A 17,026-nucleotide genomic window follows, 5' to 3' on the forward strand; every position below is an offset into this window, starting at 1 on the left:
GCAGTGTTAAAACATAAATCTTATTTGATTGAACATGTATTTACAGATCAACAGTGCAAATTTACAACCAAATGCCTCTATAATATAAAAAAATCTAAAAAAAAAAAAAAAAAAAATGCTACAGACGTGTACAGGGAGTAAAGTAATTCAAAATACATACAAAATGATGGCTTTTATTGTATTCAAGCAGCAAGTGTTTTTGATTAAATTATACTTGGGCAGTGATATGGTTGGCACTCGTAGACTTGACATTAAAGTATCAAATGAACCTGTATTAAACCTTTACACACTCTCTCATGTACATATTGAACATTCATTCACAATGAATACTTTAACATTAAATCATGCAATGAAAAATCAGCTTTTAAAAGCATGTTAATTTTAATTTCAAAATGCATTTTCAATAATGGTCAATAAATTTGTCAATAAAACATAACAAAGAAAACTGACAATACGAGGTTTTGTACAAACATGAATGTAAAGAAAAACATCACTCCTTAAAAGAAAAGAAATACATGTACGTGCATTAATTTTAAGATCTTGGTTTTATGTAATGTAAAGATGCCCAAAACTCAGGAAATGATTGAAAAATATTAATAATATATTGGTATTTTATATAATAATGATGTAAATACCAGTATACTATACTGAATCGGTAAATGTTCTGAAAATGATATACACAACATAAATACCTGTTGATGATGATTGATATATAAAATTTGCATTGAGAGAGTTTCAAAATCTTGTAAATGTAATAAACCAAATATTACACTTGTGGTTAAAATAATTAACAAAGAAGTAAATGTACAACCCTAATGATGTTAGCATCAGATAAAGTCTATAACAAATTCATGTATTCACTAAACACGCTCAACTTTGCATATGATCAAACACATGACATCACGAGTACCGGTAAAAATGTAAGATGGCCCACGGTTGTGTTGACTGGTCCTCACAGTGTGAAGGCGGCACTACTCGACTAGAGAGGGAGCACACGTTACTTCTACACAAACAATAACACCGAGTTCCTTCTCTCCCCTCCACAGGAATGTCCGTCTGTTACAGAGTATTGGGGGGAGAGGAAGTGATCGTCCATTATGGAGTACCGGGGGGAGAGGAAGTGGAGTTGGTGTCCGTCGACGTCTGACGTTTGGCCGCCGAACATTCGTTGGCATTCTCCAACGATCGCTTCCTGTTAGGCTAAAAAATTTTGCATTAATTCAAATTATTTCAAAATAAGAGTGCCTTACATGTATATCACATCCAGTAAATGAAGATTGAATCAAGTACAGTACTGGTATTTTAAAACAATAAAAGAATTCAGAGAATACAGTTTATCATTGGTTAATATTTGACCTACTGACCTTAGAGAGAGGTGGGGCCATTCCTCCAGACTCTGGATACATCAGCATGTTGGCTTTCTTCTTCATAGCATCATCCTGGAGTTTGATTTAAACTTAATATCAGTAGTATTACATTACACAATATCAGTAGTACATGCATTACATCACACAATATCAGTAGTATTACATTACACAATATCAGTAGTACATGTATTTCATCACACAATATCAGTAGTATTACATTACACATTAACTTACTAGTGATATCCTAAGTGCAAAATTTTGAAAAGGGTTACATATCTAATCCGGTGCTCCTTATCATAATTTACTAGTTAAAAAATGTAATAAATTCACATACCGTTACTCAGGGCAGTTGAATTACACATTGAATTATATTATAAAAATTATGCAATAATCACATTACACAGAGCCATGACTGACCTTGAACCAGGGATGACCTATAACCTCCTCCAGGGTCGCCCTCTTCTTGGGGTCAACAGTCAGCAGTTTCTTCACAAGGTCAATGGCTGCAGAGAAATTAATAAAATGAAAGATGTGATATCTATGTTGACTAATTGTACATAGTATCATTAGGTGACTTAAGCTGACTTGGGTACCTTCCTCCGAGATGTCCTTCCAGTATTCCTTGGGGAACGAGTAATGTCCTCCAATGATTTGTTTGTTAAGAGCCATGTCTTCTCGCTCATCCGAAAAAGGGGGGTAACCCACCAAACTGAAAGGTATAAAATGATGCTATGTACATGTGCATCATACCTAATAAGTATTTGTTTCATATTCAAACAAGACAGCATAATTTTAAGAATGAACAAGATTTTACCTACACACTTATTGCATATTTCAAATGACTGGATATCTTGTTCACTATTTAAATGTTAAGTAATAATTGGAACACCTTTGAACCAAACTGTTCTAGAACTACTGAATACGTACCAGATGTAGATGATGACGCCTAGACTCCAGCAGTCAATGGCCTTGGTGTATGCCCCCATTCCCACGGTCAGCAGAATCTCGGGGGCCAGGTAGGAGGGTGTCCCACAGAACGTCTTCATCATGGTCCCAGCATCCACAAACTTGGACAACCCAAAGTCTGTCACCTGAAAGGTAAGTACAGAATAATAAATCAGATATATAAGAATAATAAATCAGATATATAAGAATACATGTATATTTCTTGATTGTGAAAAAAATTCAACTTCTAATAAATGTAAATACTGTACCTTACGTAAAGTAAATAAATTGATGAAAAACAAGTTCATTTTAACTTGCTACAAAAGTCTAAAGATACATGTATAGAAGCATCTGGTTGGCAGTTAGTGATCCAGCTCTTATGTAATACTAACCTTGATCAGGGTTTCATTTTCTTCAGTTGCCAATAAAATATTTTCAGGCTGAAAATAATCAGAAAACAATGATAGAATCATTGAAATATACAACACGGTACATTTAATGCAGTGTTACCCAGTATCTGGATGATCATCCGTCTAATGCATCACTGTCAAATACATACCTTGAGGTCTCTGTGGGTTATTCCTTCATCATGTAAATACTGAAACAAAGGAGATAATGAATGACACAGGATGTGACACGGTTATAAACACACATGAATAGAGAGAGAGAGAGAGAGAGAGAGAGAGAGAGAGAGAGAGGTCTGCAGGCTTAAATTATGTTTCATTTTAAGTACCTAATACATGCAAGTGTACAATAAAAGTCATATATACATGTACATGTAATATTCTGATCAGATCTAACTTTACTCATTCAAATTCCCTGACTCGATTTTACTCCTTATGGAGGTCTTAAGTGGATCACCCAATGAACATTTCTACATCTAGTTAGAAATATTTTACTGTGTCTGAGGACACACAATAGAACATTCTATGTACATGTAGTCTACATCATAGAGAGCTTTACCTTGACAGCACACACCATCTGGTAGGACATGAGTTTAGCGGTCGGTTCATCATACTGCCCTATACTGACCACCTTATCAAACAGCTCACCCCCATCCACCCTAAAACGGTATCACAAAACTCATCGTGATCAACTCATCATAGCGTACATACAGAAAAACCTTGGGAAAGCCTCTACTGTTCTATTACCAATTAAAATAGCTACAAGTGTATTTACACAAACAAATCAAATGATCATTTCATAACCTGTAAGATTATACATGATTATTCATCAGCAATGCACACTAGAACTCCAGTGTTTATTTCTTGGAATATATGCACAACATGTGTATTGAATTCTGTTACTTGCTATATCACTATAACAGTGTAGATACTGTACCTGAGATTGACTTACAATTCTAGAACTATGTACAGTACATCAGGGGAGTCCACCACATCCTCAATCTTTATTATACAGGGCTGTAAACAAGAGACATCTCTATAAAATATTGAAAATACTGGGCTGTAAATAAAGGGCAACACAATGAATAACTACCAGGTATTTAAAATACTGTGGAATCATAAAAAATCGTGGTGGCTCAATTTTCGTGGTATTTGTGTGTAGCCCTTCCCTACGATTTTACATCCTCCACGAAATCAAACTTTAAAAAAGTTAGTTTATTTACTGAAACTAAAAACAGAAGCATCCACGAAATAGCACTCCCAGGAACTAACAAAAAACCCACAATCCACTAAAATTGGCCCTCATGGATTTAAATGATTCCACAGTTGAAGCAAAAGTAAATAAAAGTCTTGACGTAAAAGTTTGAACTTTTCACCATCCAGAAATCTAGGCTATACTCACGTGTTTTAATGCTTTTAATACTTTAACTTCATTCATTACTTGTTGACCTAGATTCTGGTGACAGAAAGAAAATAATTCTGAATCAGTTAAAGACGCATCATCTTACAAAAAAATCACACTTCACAAATCATGTTGTCTTCAGTTAATCATTAATCACGATGTATACAGTTAATCATTAATCATGAACGTAATCACAGGAATAATAATAATTATCAAATAAATATGCGTAAAAATATCATGCTAGCAAGGATAAAATTGGGAATTGTCAAATTGAAAAAGCTAGCATATTATCATAACTACAAATACCTCGTATAAATCTTATTCAACTTACAACTTGATTTACTCCACCTATGGTGAATTTTTTCTTTGATATAATTTTTACAGCAAATCTTTCACATGTTCCTTTGGAAAATGCTACTTTCACCTCTCCACATGCACCCCTGTTAAACATAGACATCAATCGATCAAATGTCTGATGGTTTCTCAATCAAAATACACTTTCATGGCCACATTTCAGAACTGTAGATTTCTTATTTAACTACATGTACAGGAATTCATATTTGTGTCAAATTAAAAGAAAAACTCCATTACACTTTGTTAATACCAGTAGTTGAATACTATATATGGAATTATTAAAAAAGATAAGTGCTGAAGATTTTATGTTTTGGCACTTTGGTACAAAACAGAGAAATTAGGAAAATATATATGTACACTTAAAATAAGTGTACAGTGTGCTGTGGCTGTTTGAAGACTGAAAAGATTAGCTGTAAGTATACAAGACTTATTAGATCACTCATCGTGGAAAAAAAGTTAAACATATCAACCATCAATGAATATAATAAATGTACAAAGGTCCTACTTTCCGATAGTCCTTCCCAGGGTGTATTTATCCCGGATCTCTGCTGGTAATGTCTTGTCTTCATCTGTCTTCAGATCCAGGTACATATAGGCTGAAACAATCAGATGGCTATAGCATTGTAAAGGTATAAACAATCAGATGGCTATAGCATTGTAAAGGTATAAACAATCAGATGGCTATAGCATTGTAAAGGTATATATAGGCTGAAACAATCAGATGGCTATAGCATTGTAAAGGTATATATAGGCTGAAACAATCAGATGGCTATAGCATTGTAAAGGTACATATAGGCTGAAACAATCAGATGGCTATAGCATTGTAAAGGTATATATAGGCTGAAACAATCAGATGGCTATAGCATTGTAAAGGTATATATAGGCTGAAACAATCAGATGGCTATAGCATTGTAAAGTTACATATAGGCTGAAACAATCAGATGGCTATAGCATTGTAAAGGTATATATAGGCTGAAACAATCAGATGGCTATAGCATTGTAAAGGTATATATAGGCTGAAACAATCAGATGGCTATAGCAGTAAAGGTACATATAGGCTGAAACAATCAGATGGCTATAGCATTGTAAAGGTATAAACAATCAGATGGCTATAGCATTGTAAAGGTATATATAGGCTGAAACAATCAGATGGCTATAGCATTGTAAAGGTATATATAGGCTGAAACAATCAGATGGCTATAGCATTGTAAAGGTATATATAGGCTGAAACAATCAGATGGCTATAGCATTGTAAAGGTATATATAGGCTGAAACAATCAGATGGCTATAGCATTGTAAAGTTACATATAGGCTGAAACAATCAGATGGCTATAGCATTGTAAAGGTATATATAGGCTGAAACAATCAGATGGCTATAGCATTGTAAAGGTATATATAGGCTGAAACAATCAGATGGCTATAGCAGTAAAGTTACATATAGGCTGAAACAATCAGATGGCTATAGCATTGTAAAGGTATAAACAATCAGATGGCTATAGCATTGTAAAGGTACATATAGGCTGAAACAATCAGATGGCTATAGCATTGTAAAGGTATATATAGGCTGAAACAATCAGATGGCTATAGCATTGTAAAGGTATATATAGGCTGAAACAATCAGATGGCTATAGCATTGTAAAGTTACATATAGGCTGAAACAATCAGATGGCTATAGCATTGTAAAGGTATATATAGGCTGAAACAATCAGATGGCTATAGCATTGTAAAGGTATATATAGGCTGAAACAATCAGATGGCTATAGCAGTAAAGGTACATATAGGCTGAAACAATCAGATGGCTATAGCATTGTAAAGGTATAAACAATCAGATGGCTATAGCATTGTAAAGGTATATATAGGCTGAAACAATCAGATGGCTATAGCATTGTTAAGGTACATATAGGCTGAAACAATCAGATGGCTATAGCATTGTAAAGGTACATATAGGCTGAAACAATCAGATGGCTATAGCATTGTAAAGGTATATATAGGCTGAAACAATCAGATGGCTATAGCATTGTAAAGGTATATATAGGCTGAAACAATCAGATGGCTATAGCATTGTAAAGTTACATATAGGCTGAAACAATCAGATGGCTATAGCATTGTAAAGGTATATATAGGCTGAAACAATCAGATGGCTATAGCATTGTAAAGGTATATATAGGCTGAAACAATCAGATGGCTATAGCAGTAAAGGTACATATAGGCTGAAACAATCAGATGGCTATATCATTGTAAAGGTATAATATCAATGTATAATTGAACATGTTGAACTAATTATTTGTAAAATACAGGGTAACTGTATTGTAAAATACGAGAAAAGGTAAAAAAAAAATAGTAGGTGGTATACAGATAAATTGAAGTAATGTTCATGTACAAATATATTGAAACAATTTGAAAATACAGGGTAACTGTATTGTAAAATTATTAAGCAATAATTAAGATAGGAAAATATGACATTATAAAACGAGGCCTGACAAAGAATAAGAATCACTAGAAATTAGGATGCCATTTGTACTCTGTCACTTTGACTGTCTGTATGTCACTGTCTGTCTGTCTGTCTGTTTCTCTTGTATAAATATACATGCACGGACAAACGCTGCGCGGCAATAAATAAATGTGCCTTATTCAATGACAATTATAATGTGTAATTTAAAGACTTCGGATATCATTATACATTTTCTTACCTTTGTTTTTCTTTAAGGCCAATGCAATTTCATCATTGTTCATCAAGGCTTGTTTGTTCCCTTTCCCTGTGAGCACAGTGAATAAAGATAAAATGAAAAGTTGTTTTACACCTCCAAACTCTCTTAGATAAATGTAGGGTATTGTGGTGTAGTGAGAATGTCTAAGGATAGGATAGATATCAACATAAAAAATATATTGGTACTGTACCAGTTATCAGCTAAGACCAGTTATCAGCTAAACTGAGAGTTCGGGTTTATAGCACTTGACTATCTGAGATTTTTAAATTCAGTCGTCTGTTTCGAATAAAGAAAAGTAAATCTGCTTGAAAAATTTCTTGAATATGATTTAACCATGAGCTTGAACGATTTACATCTTTGCACTTTCAGCAGTGGGGGAAGTATATACCTTCTTTGATTTGACATAATATCAATACATATAATATATAGAAACAAAAGGAATTCATTAAACTCTGAGAGATTCATAGCGCAGTTGAACGCCTCATTGCACAATATTGTGTATTGAAAAGTCTATGATTTTGTGTATTACTCAATATTATTCAAACCTGTGGATAAATTTTTTTAAAGAGAAGTGTGTTATAGAGAAGAAATACAAGGCAATCACTTTTTAAAAAGAAATTGAATCAAATTGACGAAATTTTAGAAATATTGCTAATTTTCAAAATATGGCCGATCCCGATTAGAAACAACTTGATCCCGATTTAAATTGCTAAAAATTCAAAATCAACAATATTTCCTCATGTGCAGACAAGAAATCAATTGAATTTTTAATTGTTCTCCTAATTTGCAAACCATATTACAACCAAACATCCTAGTTTTGGGGTGAAATTGTTATATATTTAAAATTTCTATCATTCAAGTTGGGATCAGTTTAATTTCGATAAATCATATTGTCGCTTATTTGATGGCACTATATAAGAAACCAAGCAAAGTTGTACTTCATCTTTATTTCTTACCTTTGACGACATAATATGTGTATCAAGCAACTCATATTTATATTATAGAAGTTTATGTGCACCAACTGTATCCCTTACAAAATTCAAATTTCTTAAATTGCCATAGTATAGTTACCTAAAATAGTAAAATAGGTCCAAGACCTCCCCCTTGGCAAACATAGATATCCCTTACATCCCCCCTCCCGAAACATTTTCTGGATCCGCGCATGTGCGTGTATAAGCACCGATTATGTCCACGTAAATTTGATTCAACTTATCAATCTCTGTTGAACTTTAAAGACTTTCATGATTCCTTAAATGGATTTCCGTGAATCGTGTGCTTACATATTATATATATTTCTATAGCTCAAATACATGAGATTAGTTGTTTCTAAGGCCTAACAAAAAAATAGGTTTGTTTCGGCTTTCAGGCTGAAAAAAATTAGGGTCGGTAGGTCGGCTTTTTTTTTTTTTCCCCTCTCCATCTGTTCAATTGTGCATATTAAACCATTTATCTATTAAACTGGGTAAGATAAACAAGAGGCCCATGGGCCACATCGCTCACCTGAGGAACAATAGGTATGATAAAGTCAGCTTAATGGAGTCATAATACAAACAATCTGGACAATGTACAATAATACATGTAGATCCCGTATTAATAAAATCCCTTTTTCCCCCTTGGAACTCGGATAGCCCTGATTGCTGCCAATATTTACAAGAGCAGACTTTAATCACCGCTCCTGCACATATATAGGGACTCAACATTACGCAGGCAGGGATGACCGCACACCTACGCAACTCAACAGGTACCAACGTTTACGCAAGCAGGGATGACTGCACACTTGCGCCAACAGCTCAACCTAACGCAAGCAGGGAGTGCCGCACACATGCGCTAGAGAGGCAGCTGAACACCAGCAGGGATGACCATACATTAGTGCTCCGCCGCAACCACCACCAATACAAGCAGGTATGACTGCACACTTGTCTTAATGCAATACAAGGCAGGAATGACCGCACACATTGTATCGAAGGTTAGAAAACACGTAGATTAGATAGAGCAGGGATGTTCATACACTCAATCTTTCCATACCAGTTCAAGTTTAACCCCAAACAGTCGCTTTAAGCAATAGACACTGTCCCTATATATATGTGCCGGCCTAAAATAATTCATAGTATCTAAAAATTGGAAATCAAAAATAAACACACTAATCCGGCCTAACCCCAAACTTCTTATGCAGAACAACTTATATACATTGAATATTTAATATTTATTATTGTATAAAAATAATCATCACAATAATTGGTTAACAGTGGATGCATTAATTAAAATAATCAAGAATCAATAAATCAAGGGCAATAACTCAATACAGTAATACAAAAAGATTCTAATGAAAAAATAGCTGCCTGCTTTAATTTTATAGTCATATCACATGTTGAGTATTGCAGTTCTCAAAAAGATCCTTTACAATTGTTTATATATGGGGTATTTAGCTACATCAAACTCTGAACCTTCTTGTGAGGCCGAAGAATTGTCCTGGAGCCAAAGTTTTAACAATTATAAAGAATCATCTTGCTGATTAGTTTCTGAGAAGAAGATTTTTAAAGATTTACTTTATATATTCCTATGTAAAACTTTAACACCCTCCCCTCCCATGTGGCCTCACCCTACCACCAGGGATCATGATTTTCACAACTTTGAATCTACACTACCTGAGGATGCTTCCACACAAGTTTCAGCTTTCCTGGCTGTTTTGTTTCTGAGAAGAAGATTTTTAAAGATTTACTTTTTATATTCCTATGTAAAACTTCGACCCCCCATTGTGCCCCACCCTACCCCCAGGGATCATGATTTTCACAACTTTGAATCTACACTGCCTGAGGATGCTTCCACAAAAGTTTCACCTTTCTTGGCTGATTAGTTCCTGAGAAAAAGATCTTTAAAGATTTACTCTATTTATTTCTATGTAAAATTTTAACACCCCCCCCCCCCAATGTGGCCTCACCCTACCCCCAGGGATCATGATTTTCACAACTTTGAATCTACACTACCTGAGGATGCTTCCACACAAGTTTCAGCTTTCCTGGCTGTTTAGTTTCTGAGAAGAAGATTTTTAAAGATTTACTCTATATATTCCTATGTAAAACTTCGACCCCCCATTGTGGCCCCACCCTATCCCCGGGGTCATGAATTTCACAACTTTGAATCTACACTACCTGAGGATGCTTCCACACAAGTTTCAGCTTTCCTGGCTGTTTAGTTTCTGAGAAGAAGATTTTTAAAGATTTACTCTATATATTCATATGTAAAACTTCAACCCCCCCAATGTGGCCTCACCCTATCCCCAGGGATCATGATTTTCACAACTTTGAATCTACACTACCTGAGGATGCTTCCACACAAGTTTCAGCTTTCCTGGCTGATTAGTTTCTGAGAAGAAATTTTTTAAAGATTTACTCTATATATTCATATGTAAAACTTCGACCCCCCATTGTGCCCCACCCTACCCCCAGGGATCATGATTTTCACAACTTTGAATCTACACTACCTGAGGATGCCTCCACACAAGTTTCAGCTTTCCTGGCTGTTTAGTTTCTGAGCAGAAGATTTTTAAAGATTTACTCTATATATTCCTATGTAAAACTTCGACCCCCCCATTGTGGCCCCACCCTACCCCGGGGGTCATGAATTTCACAACTTTGAATCTACACTACCTGAGGATGCTTCCACACAAGTTTCAGCTTTCCTGGCTGTTTAGTTTCTGAGAAGAAGATTTTTAAAGATTTACTCTATATATTCCTATGTAAAACTTCGACCCCCCCATTGTGGCCCCACCCTATCCCCGGGGTCATGAATTTCACAACTTTGAATCTACACTACCTGAGGATGCTTCCACACAAGTTTCAGCTTTCCTGGCTGTTTAGTTTCTGAGAAGAAGATTTTTAAAGATTTACTCTATATATTCCTATGTAAAACTTCGACCCCCCATTGTGGCCCCACCCTACCCCCGGGGGTCATGAATTTCACAACTTTGAATCTACACTACCTGAGGATGCTTCCACACAAGTTTCAGCTTTCATGGCTTTCTGGTTCTTGAGAAGAAGATTTTTGAAAATTTCTCGAAATTGTTCATGAATTTCTAATTATCTCCCCTTGAAAACGGGTGTGGCCCTTAATTTTCACAACTTTGAATCCCCTTTGCCTAAGGATGATTTGTGCCAAGTTTGGTGGAAATTGGCCTAGTGGTTCTTGAGAAGATGCTGAAAATGTGAAAAGTTTACGGACAGACGGACGGACGGACAGACAGACGGACGACAGACAAAATGTGATCAGAATAGCTCACTTGAGCTTTCAGCTCAGGTGAGCTAAAAAAAACCCAAGTATTTGTTGTCATTGTTTAAATGATCTGATGAACTTTTCTCGAGCTCAACTGGCACGACATGTGCTGCCATTTGTAAATAACATACATCTACACAACACTGATGACATCTAAATAAGTTCTATAAGCATTTTTACGTCTTAAATTTAGAGGACGCAATAAATTTTTAAATCAGAAAAAATGAAATTTTAACAAAAAACAGATAAAAACCGAAATTTACGACGAAAAAACTAGAAATTTTTTTTGGGGTCGGCGGGTTTAAGTTAGGGTCGGCCAGGAAAGCGGAAACAAACCTATTTTTTTGTTAGGCCTAACTTACAACTTGTAATTGATCATCAAGACTGAAAAACGGTATGTCTTTAATGTCGAATCTATGTAATTAATGCACTGTTGATTGTCAAAACACGCCAGAAACATGTATATATATACCCCACTTTTGACTGTGTAAACAATAAAGTTAACACTTCGCTGCTCCATCGAGCAAAAATCCCCATTATCATTGCCGCTCCAATGAGTACAGATTACATTGTATTAGATTTCAATTGCATCTCAATTTTTTTAATTCATTTTTTTGGCAAAATTATTGGGGCGACGACTGTCTTTGCCGCCCCTGTTCTAACATCCTTGAAATATCAGTGACTAATATAGGAAAAACATTTAGGTGCTAACATCTGAAGGAAAAACGACATTTCAAGGAAAGGTTTGGGTTGGCTTGATCACAAACCCTCTTCTCCTTGATCATCTTCATTATTGCCAGATCATATGGCCTTGTAAATAAGTAACAAATCCTAATTCGTCCGAACAAATAACTTATATGTCCAAAAAAATCTTAATTTGTCCGAACAAATAACTTATTTGTCTGAACAAATCGTAATTTCATCCATACAAATCTTAATTCGTCCGAACAAATAACTTATTTGTCCCAACTAATAACTTATTTGTCCGAACAAATAATTTATTTGTCAGAACAAATAGCTATTTCATCCGAACAAATCTTTATTCGTCCGAACAAATCCTAATTTGCCCAAACAATTAACTTTGTCCGAACAAATCGTAATTCGTCCGAACAAATCGTAATTCGTCTGAACAAATAACTTATTTGTCCAAACATATAGCTAATACGTCCGAACAAATCCTAATTCGTCCGAACAAATAAGATTTTTTTTTTCATCTAGCCCTTCCATGCCGCCGTTTATTACTGTACGATATTGCAAATGAATAATTTTACGACTTTTGTTTATCTATCATAACCCATACTACCTTTTGTATGACCCAAAAAGGGGCATAATTCAAAAAACATTTTGCAGAGTATCGAATCAACATGTACAGGGATTTTACTATGTTATTATCGCAAAGCCGATAACTGGTACTGTAAATCGTAAAACATCGCAAATTTGGGGCCTGCATAAAAGCACAAAAACAAGATGTTCAGAATCCTAAATAATGATATAATCAAACTGATTGATATGGAAAACACATTTTAAAGTATGTCAAGATTTAACCAAAAATATCAAGAAACAAGGAAATACGAAAAGAAAACGTTAAATTTTAGCCGATTACTGGCACGGTGCCAATATGTTACAAGTAATAATGTTAAATGTAACAGTTACACGACTGTGTTGATTTTCATATTCATGCACTTTTCATGCTTTAATTGTTCACAACCAAAGCCCAGCCTGATTGATAAAAATCACAAGGCACAGGCATTATAAAGTTTTATCTCTTCTATCAAATTATGTGATATGCATGTCAAATTCTAGTCAATTGTAAAATGAAACAGCAAATAATTACATTAAAGGGTGACACATACTATGATGATATTCTTAATATACAGAATGGAAAACTTACCAACTTTTTCACCATTAACAAAAGTTCCATTGCTACTTGTATCCTCTAAAAACACAAATTCTCCAGTACTAGTAGTTTGCTGTAAAATATTTTTATAATGTTACACAGTCAACAATATAACAAAAATTAGATAAAAGGTTACATCTTTACAACATTTCAAATTCAACTTAGGAAATGTGGGGGCGGGTATTCAAGGAATTTGGACAAACTTAATTAATGCTTACAACCAGTTTAATTACCCAAATGGATAATGACAGCCCTTTTGAAAAATATTTTTCCAAATAAGAAAAAAAATGCCCATGAATGAAATATATCCTCAAAAAGTTTTGAAACTACAGAGTGATCAATCTCCAAAGGCTAAACAGTTAACAGGTTAAGTAACAGAAATACTTGTTTTTGAAAATTTGTGACATTCTAATTATATTGACACATATTTACAATGTTTTATTGCAAATTACAAAATCTAGTCCCAAATGGGATGTGTATTTATATATCCCATTTATAGGATAATCAGAGACATAAATAATTTTGTTATACTTTCATGTTAAATACTGAAATCTGATTGGTTAAGACGCAGTTCATAATCCTTTCTATTACCCTCAGCGTTAGCAACGCACTTAGCAACGGGTAACATTATATAAATAGTGCCTGTTTGGGAGGGTAACAGTTGAAATTGACACCCCGAGAAAACCATTGTCAACCAATGCGAAGCGGAGGTTGACAATGGTTTTCGAGGGGTGTCAAGTTCAACTGTTATCCTCCCAAACAGGCACTATTTATTTTGTTATACTGAATGTCTTAATTTTTAAGAAAATTTTACTGGCACTGTACCAGTTATCGGCTAAAATTTAACGTTTTCTTTTTGTAATTTCTTATTTCTTGATATTTTTGGATAAAACTTGACATACTTTAAAAAGTGAACTCCTTATTTATCAATCTGTTAGTTTATATCATTATTTAGAACCCAAAACATCTTGTTTTGTGCTTTTAAGCACGCCCCGAATTTGCCGAGATTTTACAATTTACTGTACCAGTTATCGGCTTCGTGATAATAACATACTAAAAATCCATGTTCATGTTGATTTTATACTCTGCCAAATGTAGTTTGAATTATGCCCCTTTGCTAGGACAGACTAAAGTGTTCGGGGTCATGATACATTATAAACAAAACTCATAAAATAATTCGTTTATTATCATACGGTAATACACCAAATCGTATACTATTCAATACATAATTGTGCAATCAGGCGTTCAATTGCGCTACGAATTTCTCGGAAATTCGTGAATTCCTTTTGTTTATACATGTTAAACGCATTGATTTTATATGTCAAATCATAGAAAGGATATAATAACGTATCACAAAGAGGTAATATTCTATTTTTAACTTATTACGTCACTTCCCCCACTGCTGAAAGTGCAAAGATGTAAAATCAGCGGTAAACAATGATCGTTTAAGCTCATGTAAAAAATATATTCAAGAAAGTTTTCAAGCAAACTTACTTTTCTTTATTAAAAAAAGACGACTGAATTAAAAAATCTTGGATTGTCGCGTGCTATAAACCCGAACTCTCAGTTTAGCCGATAACTGGTCTTAGCCGATAACTGGTACAGTACCAGTACTGCTTTTATATAGGAATAACGTGATTTCTACAGCGAACTGTACGTGCATAATTTTCGCGCATGTAACAATTTTTAATGTTACCCGTTGCTAAGTGCGTTACTAACGCTGAGGGTAATAGAACGGATTATGAACTGCGTCTTAACCAATCAGATTTCAGTATTTAACATGAAAGTATAACAATAAAAATTGTTACATACGCGAAAATTATGCTCGTACGCGTCGGTTGACAATGGTTTTCGAGACAATGGTTTTCGAGGGGTGTCAATTTCAACTGTTACCCTCCCAAACAGGCACTATTTATACCGAGCGCAGCGAGAGGCGGGCAAAGCCCGCCTTGCGAAACGAGGATTAATGGTAACACGTATATATAAGAAAATCAGTGAAAAATGAAAGTTGAACCAGGGGTACTAAGGCCAAAAAAAATTCTTCCAGCCCTGGGCACCGCCATATTGGCAACCATTTTGTTTTTAAAAAGTTAGTTCGATCATTGATTGACTGGTACTTATCGATGTTTATTGCCCATAAACTCGATGAAATAAGTTCCAGTGTTTCAAAAAAAGGTAATTTGAATTAAAAGAAATAAAAGAGGACACCAGATAAGTTTCAATAGTGCTTCAATCGAGAAACATGACTTGTTCTATGTATGTCTTATCAAATTGTCAGATGGAAAATAAAAACATTAACGTCAAGGAACTGATCTTTTAGATACTGAATAAAGTATTCAAATTTATTACAGCGGCATTCACATGAATTAAATTGATGAACAATGAAAGAAGAAATAAAAAAAAATCGGAATCATGGAACTCTCTTCGGCTATTTCCGCTGAAAAAACCTGAACGTTTTACGTCTGAAGTATGACGTCATAATGTAAACTGAGCACGCCACGTTTAGTTTAACTTTGACGAATGATTTGAGTAGGCAACCGTGCAGGCAGATCCTACGGTGTGCGTTTTTTTAAAATAGATTTTATTATACAAAAATCAAACTGCACTGTGTTAAATCTGCGCTCGGTCCAACGGTCACACCGTTTACATATTATAATGTTATTTATGTCTCTGGGATAATATAGGTCCTAACATGTTCAATGCAAAATACCTTAATCAATTTGAAGTGCACTTTGCTATATGCTTGAAAACACTGCTTGTTCTTTGCCATTTGCACGCTGAATGAAACGTCACAGTTCTCACCGCGGCCAAATGTGTATTCGTCATTCTTCAAATCTAAAAGGAAAAAATGTACTTTTAAGGCTCGAATTTCCTCGCACTTGTAGGCTGGGATTTATTACCTAAATTCCAAGGAAATTTACAGAATAAGCATTATTATACGATTTTTGACATTTACTCCAGGCGCATAATACGCTTGAATAAAGTGATCACCAGTCTGCCTACCAACAGTGACAAATCCTGGCCCCAACGGCATGAGTCGGGCCCACGGCTGGGTCTCCTCTGCCTCTTCCTCCTCCTCACTGAACTCTCCGTCAATGAGGTCACACGGCACCGTCTCCATACTGCTCTGAGGGTTGCTGTCGGTGTTCTGCGATTCGTGTCTTTGTTGCTCTTGACTGTAATCGTATAATTTCGCCAGTTCTGCAACCACCGATTCACATGCCGGATGTGTACAACGGTAATTCCCAAATTGCACATGCGCAAGCGCATTACGATTGCGAAATTCTGTTCCCACAGGTTTCGCCCTTGGCATATTTAGCCACCATCCTTGATTAAGCAAACAAAAAGTTAAATAATAGACCATATTTTGTTTAAAATCTTATAGATCTATTACACGACACCATTAAAATTTGCAGGAGCACGTAAGAGATGTTAATATATGAAAGTAGTATGTAATATTTGAGTAACCGGTTTTTGTTGTCAATATATTGTAGCACAGGTTAATAGTGAATTAATTTTTTGATTAGTTTTAAAGCTAGGACGTTGTTTTGAAGATCAGTTGTACATATATCAATATTGCATAAAGGTTACCCCTATATTGTACAGATAACACCTATTACAGTTTTCGAGATAGGAAGTTGTTTTCAGATCAAATGTACACATTTTACAGATAACGTTAT

At 34.9% G+C, this 17,026-nt stretch overlaps 1 protein-coding gene across 1 annotated transcript; it reads right to left on the reverse strand.

The window, feature by feature from the left end:
* Positions 1 to 6: 6 nt before the first annotated feature.
* Positions 7 to 16,674, reverse strand: LOC128187581 (serine/threonine-protein kinase Chk2-like). The gene is made up of 16 exons (XM_052857996.1): positions 16,350 to 16,674; positions 16,057 to 16,181; positions 13,341 to 13,419; positions 7,163 to 7,228; positions 4,978 to 5,068; positions 4,450 to 4,558; positions 4,119 to 4,172; positions 3,669 to 3,733; positions 3,276 to 3,375; positions 2,872 to 2,910; positions 2,705 to 2,752; positions 2,295 to 2,458; positions 1,961 to 2,076; positions 1,785 to 1,870; positions 1,365 to 1,439; positions 7 to 1,200 (listed from the first exon to the last, which is right to left on the reverse strand). The coding sequence occupies exons 1-16, from the start codon at positions 16,657 to 16,659 to the stop codon at positions 1,096 to 1,098; spliced, it is 1,632 nt and encodes a 543-aa protein (XP_052713956.1). The 5' UTR covers positions 16,660 to 16,674; the 3' UTR covers positions 7 to 1,095.
* Between the last annotated feature and the right edge of the window lie 352 nt (positions 16,675 to 17,026).

The sequence above is a fragment of the Crassostrea angulata genome, chromosome 6, assembly GCF_025612915.1.
Source record: "Crassostrea angulata isolate pt1a10 chromosome 6, ASM2561291v2, whole genome shotgun sequence".
In the NCBI taxonomy this organism is placed as follows: domain Eukaryota; kingdom Metazoa; phylum Mollusca; class Bivalvia; order Ostreida; family Ostreidae; genus Magallana; species Magallana angulata.

Coding starts and splice junctions, on each gene's coding strand:
- LOC128187581 (XM_052857996.1), bottom strand. CDS start 16,659: ATGCCAAGGGCGAAACCTGTGGGAACAGAATTTCGCAATCGTAATGCG. Junction 13,420..16,056: donor TGCACTTCAAATTGATTAAG/GTATTTTGCATT, acceptor AATATTTTACAG/CAAACTACTAGTACTGGAGA. Junction 1,871..1,960: donor GAAGGACATCTCGGAGGAAG/GTACCCAAGTCA, acceptor ATTTCTCTGCAG/CCATTGACCTTGTGAAGAAA.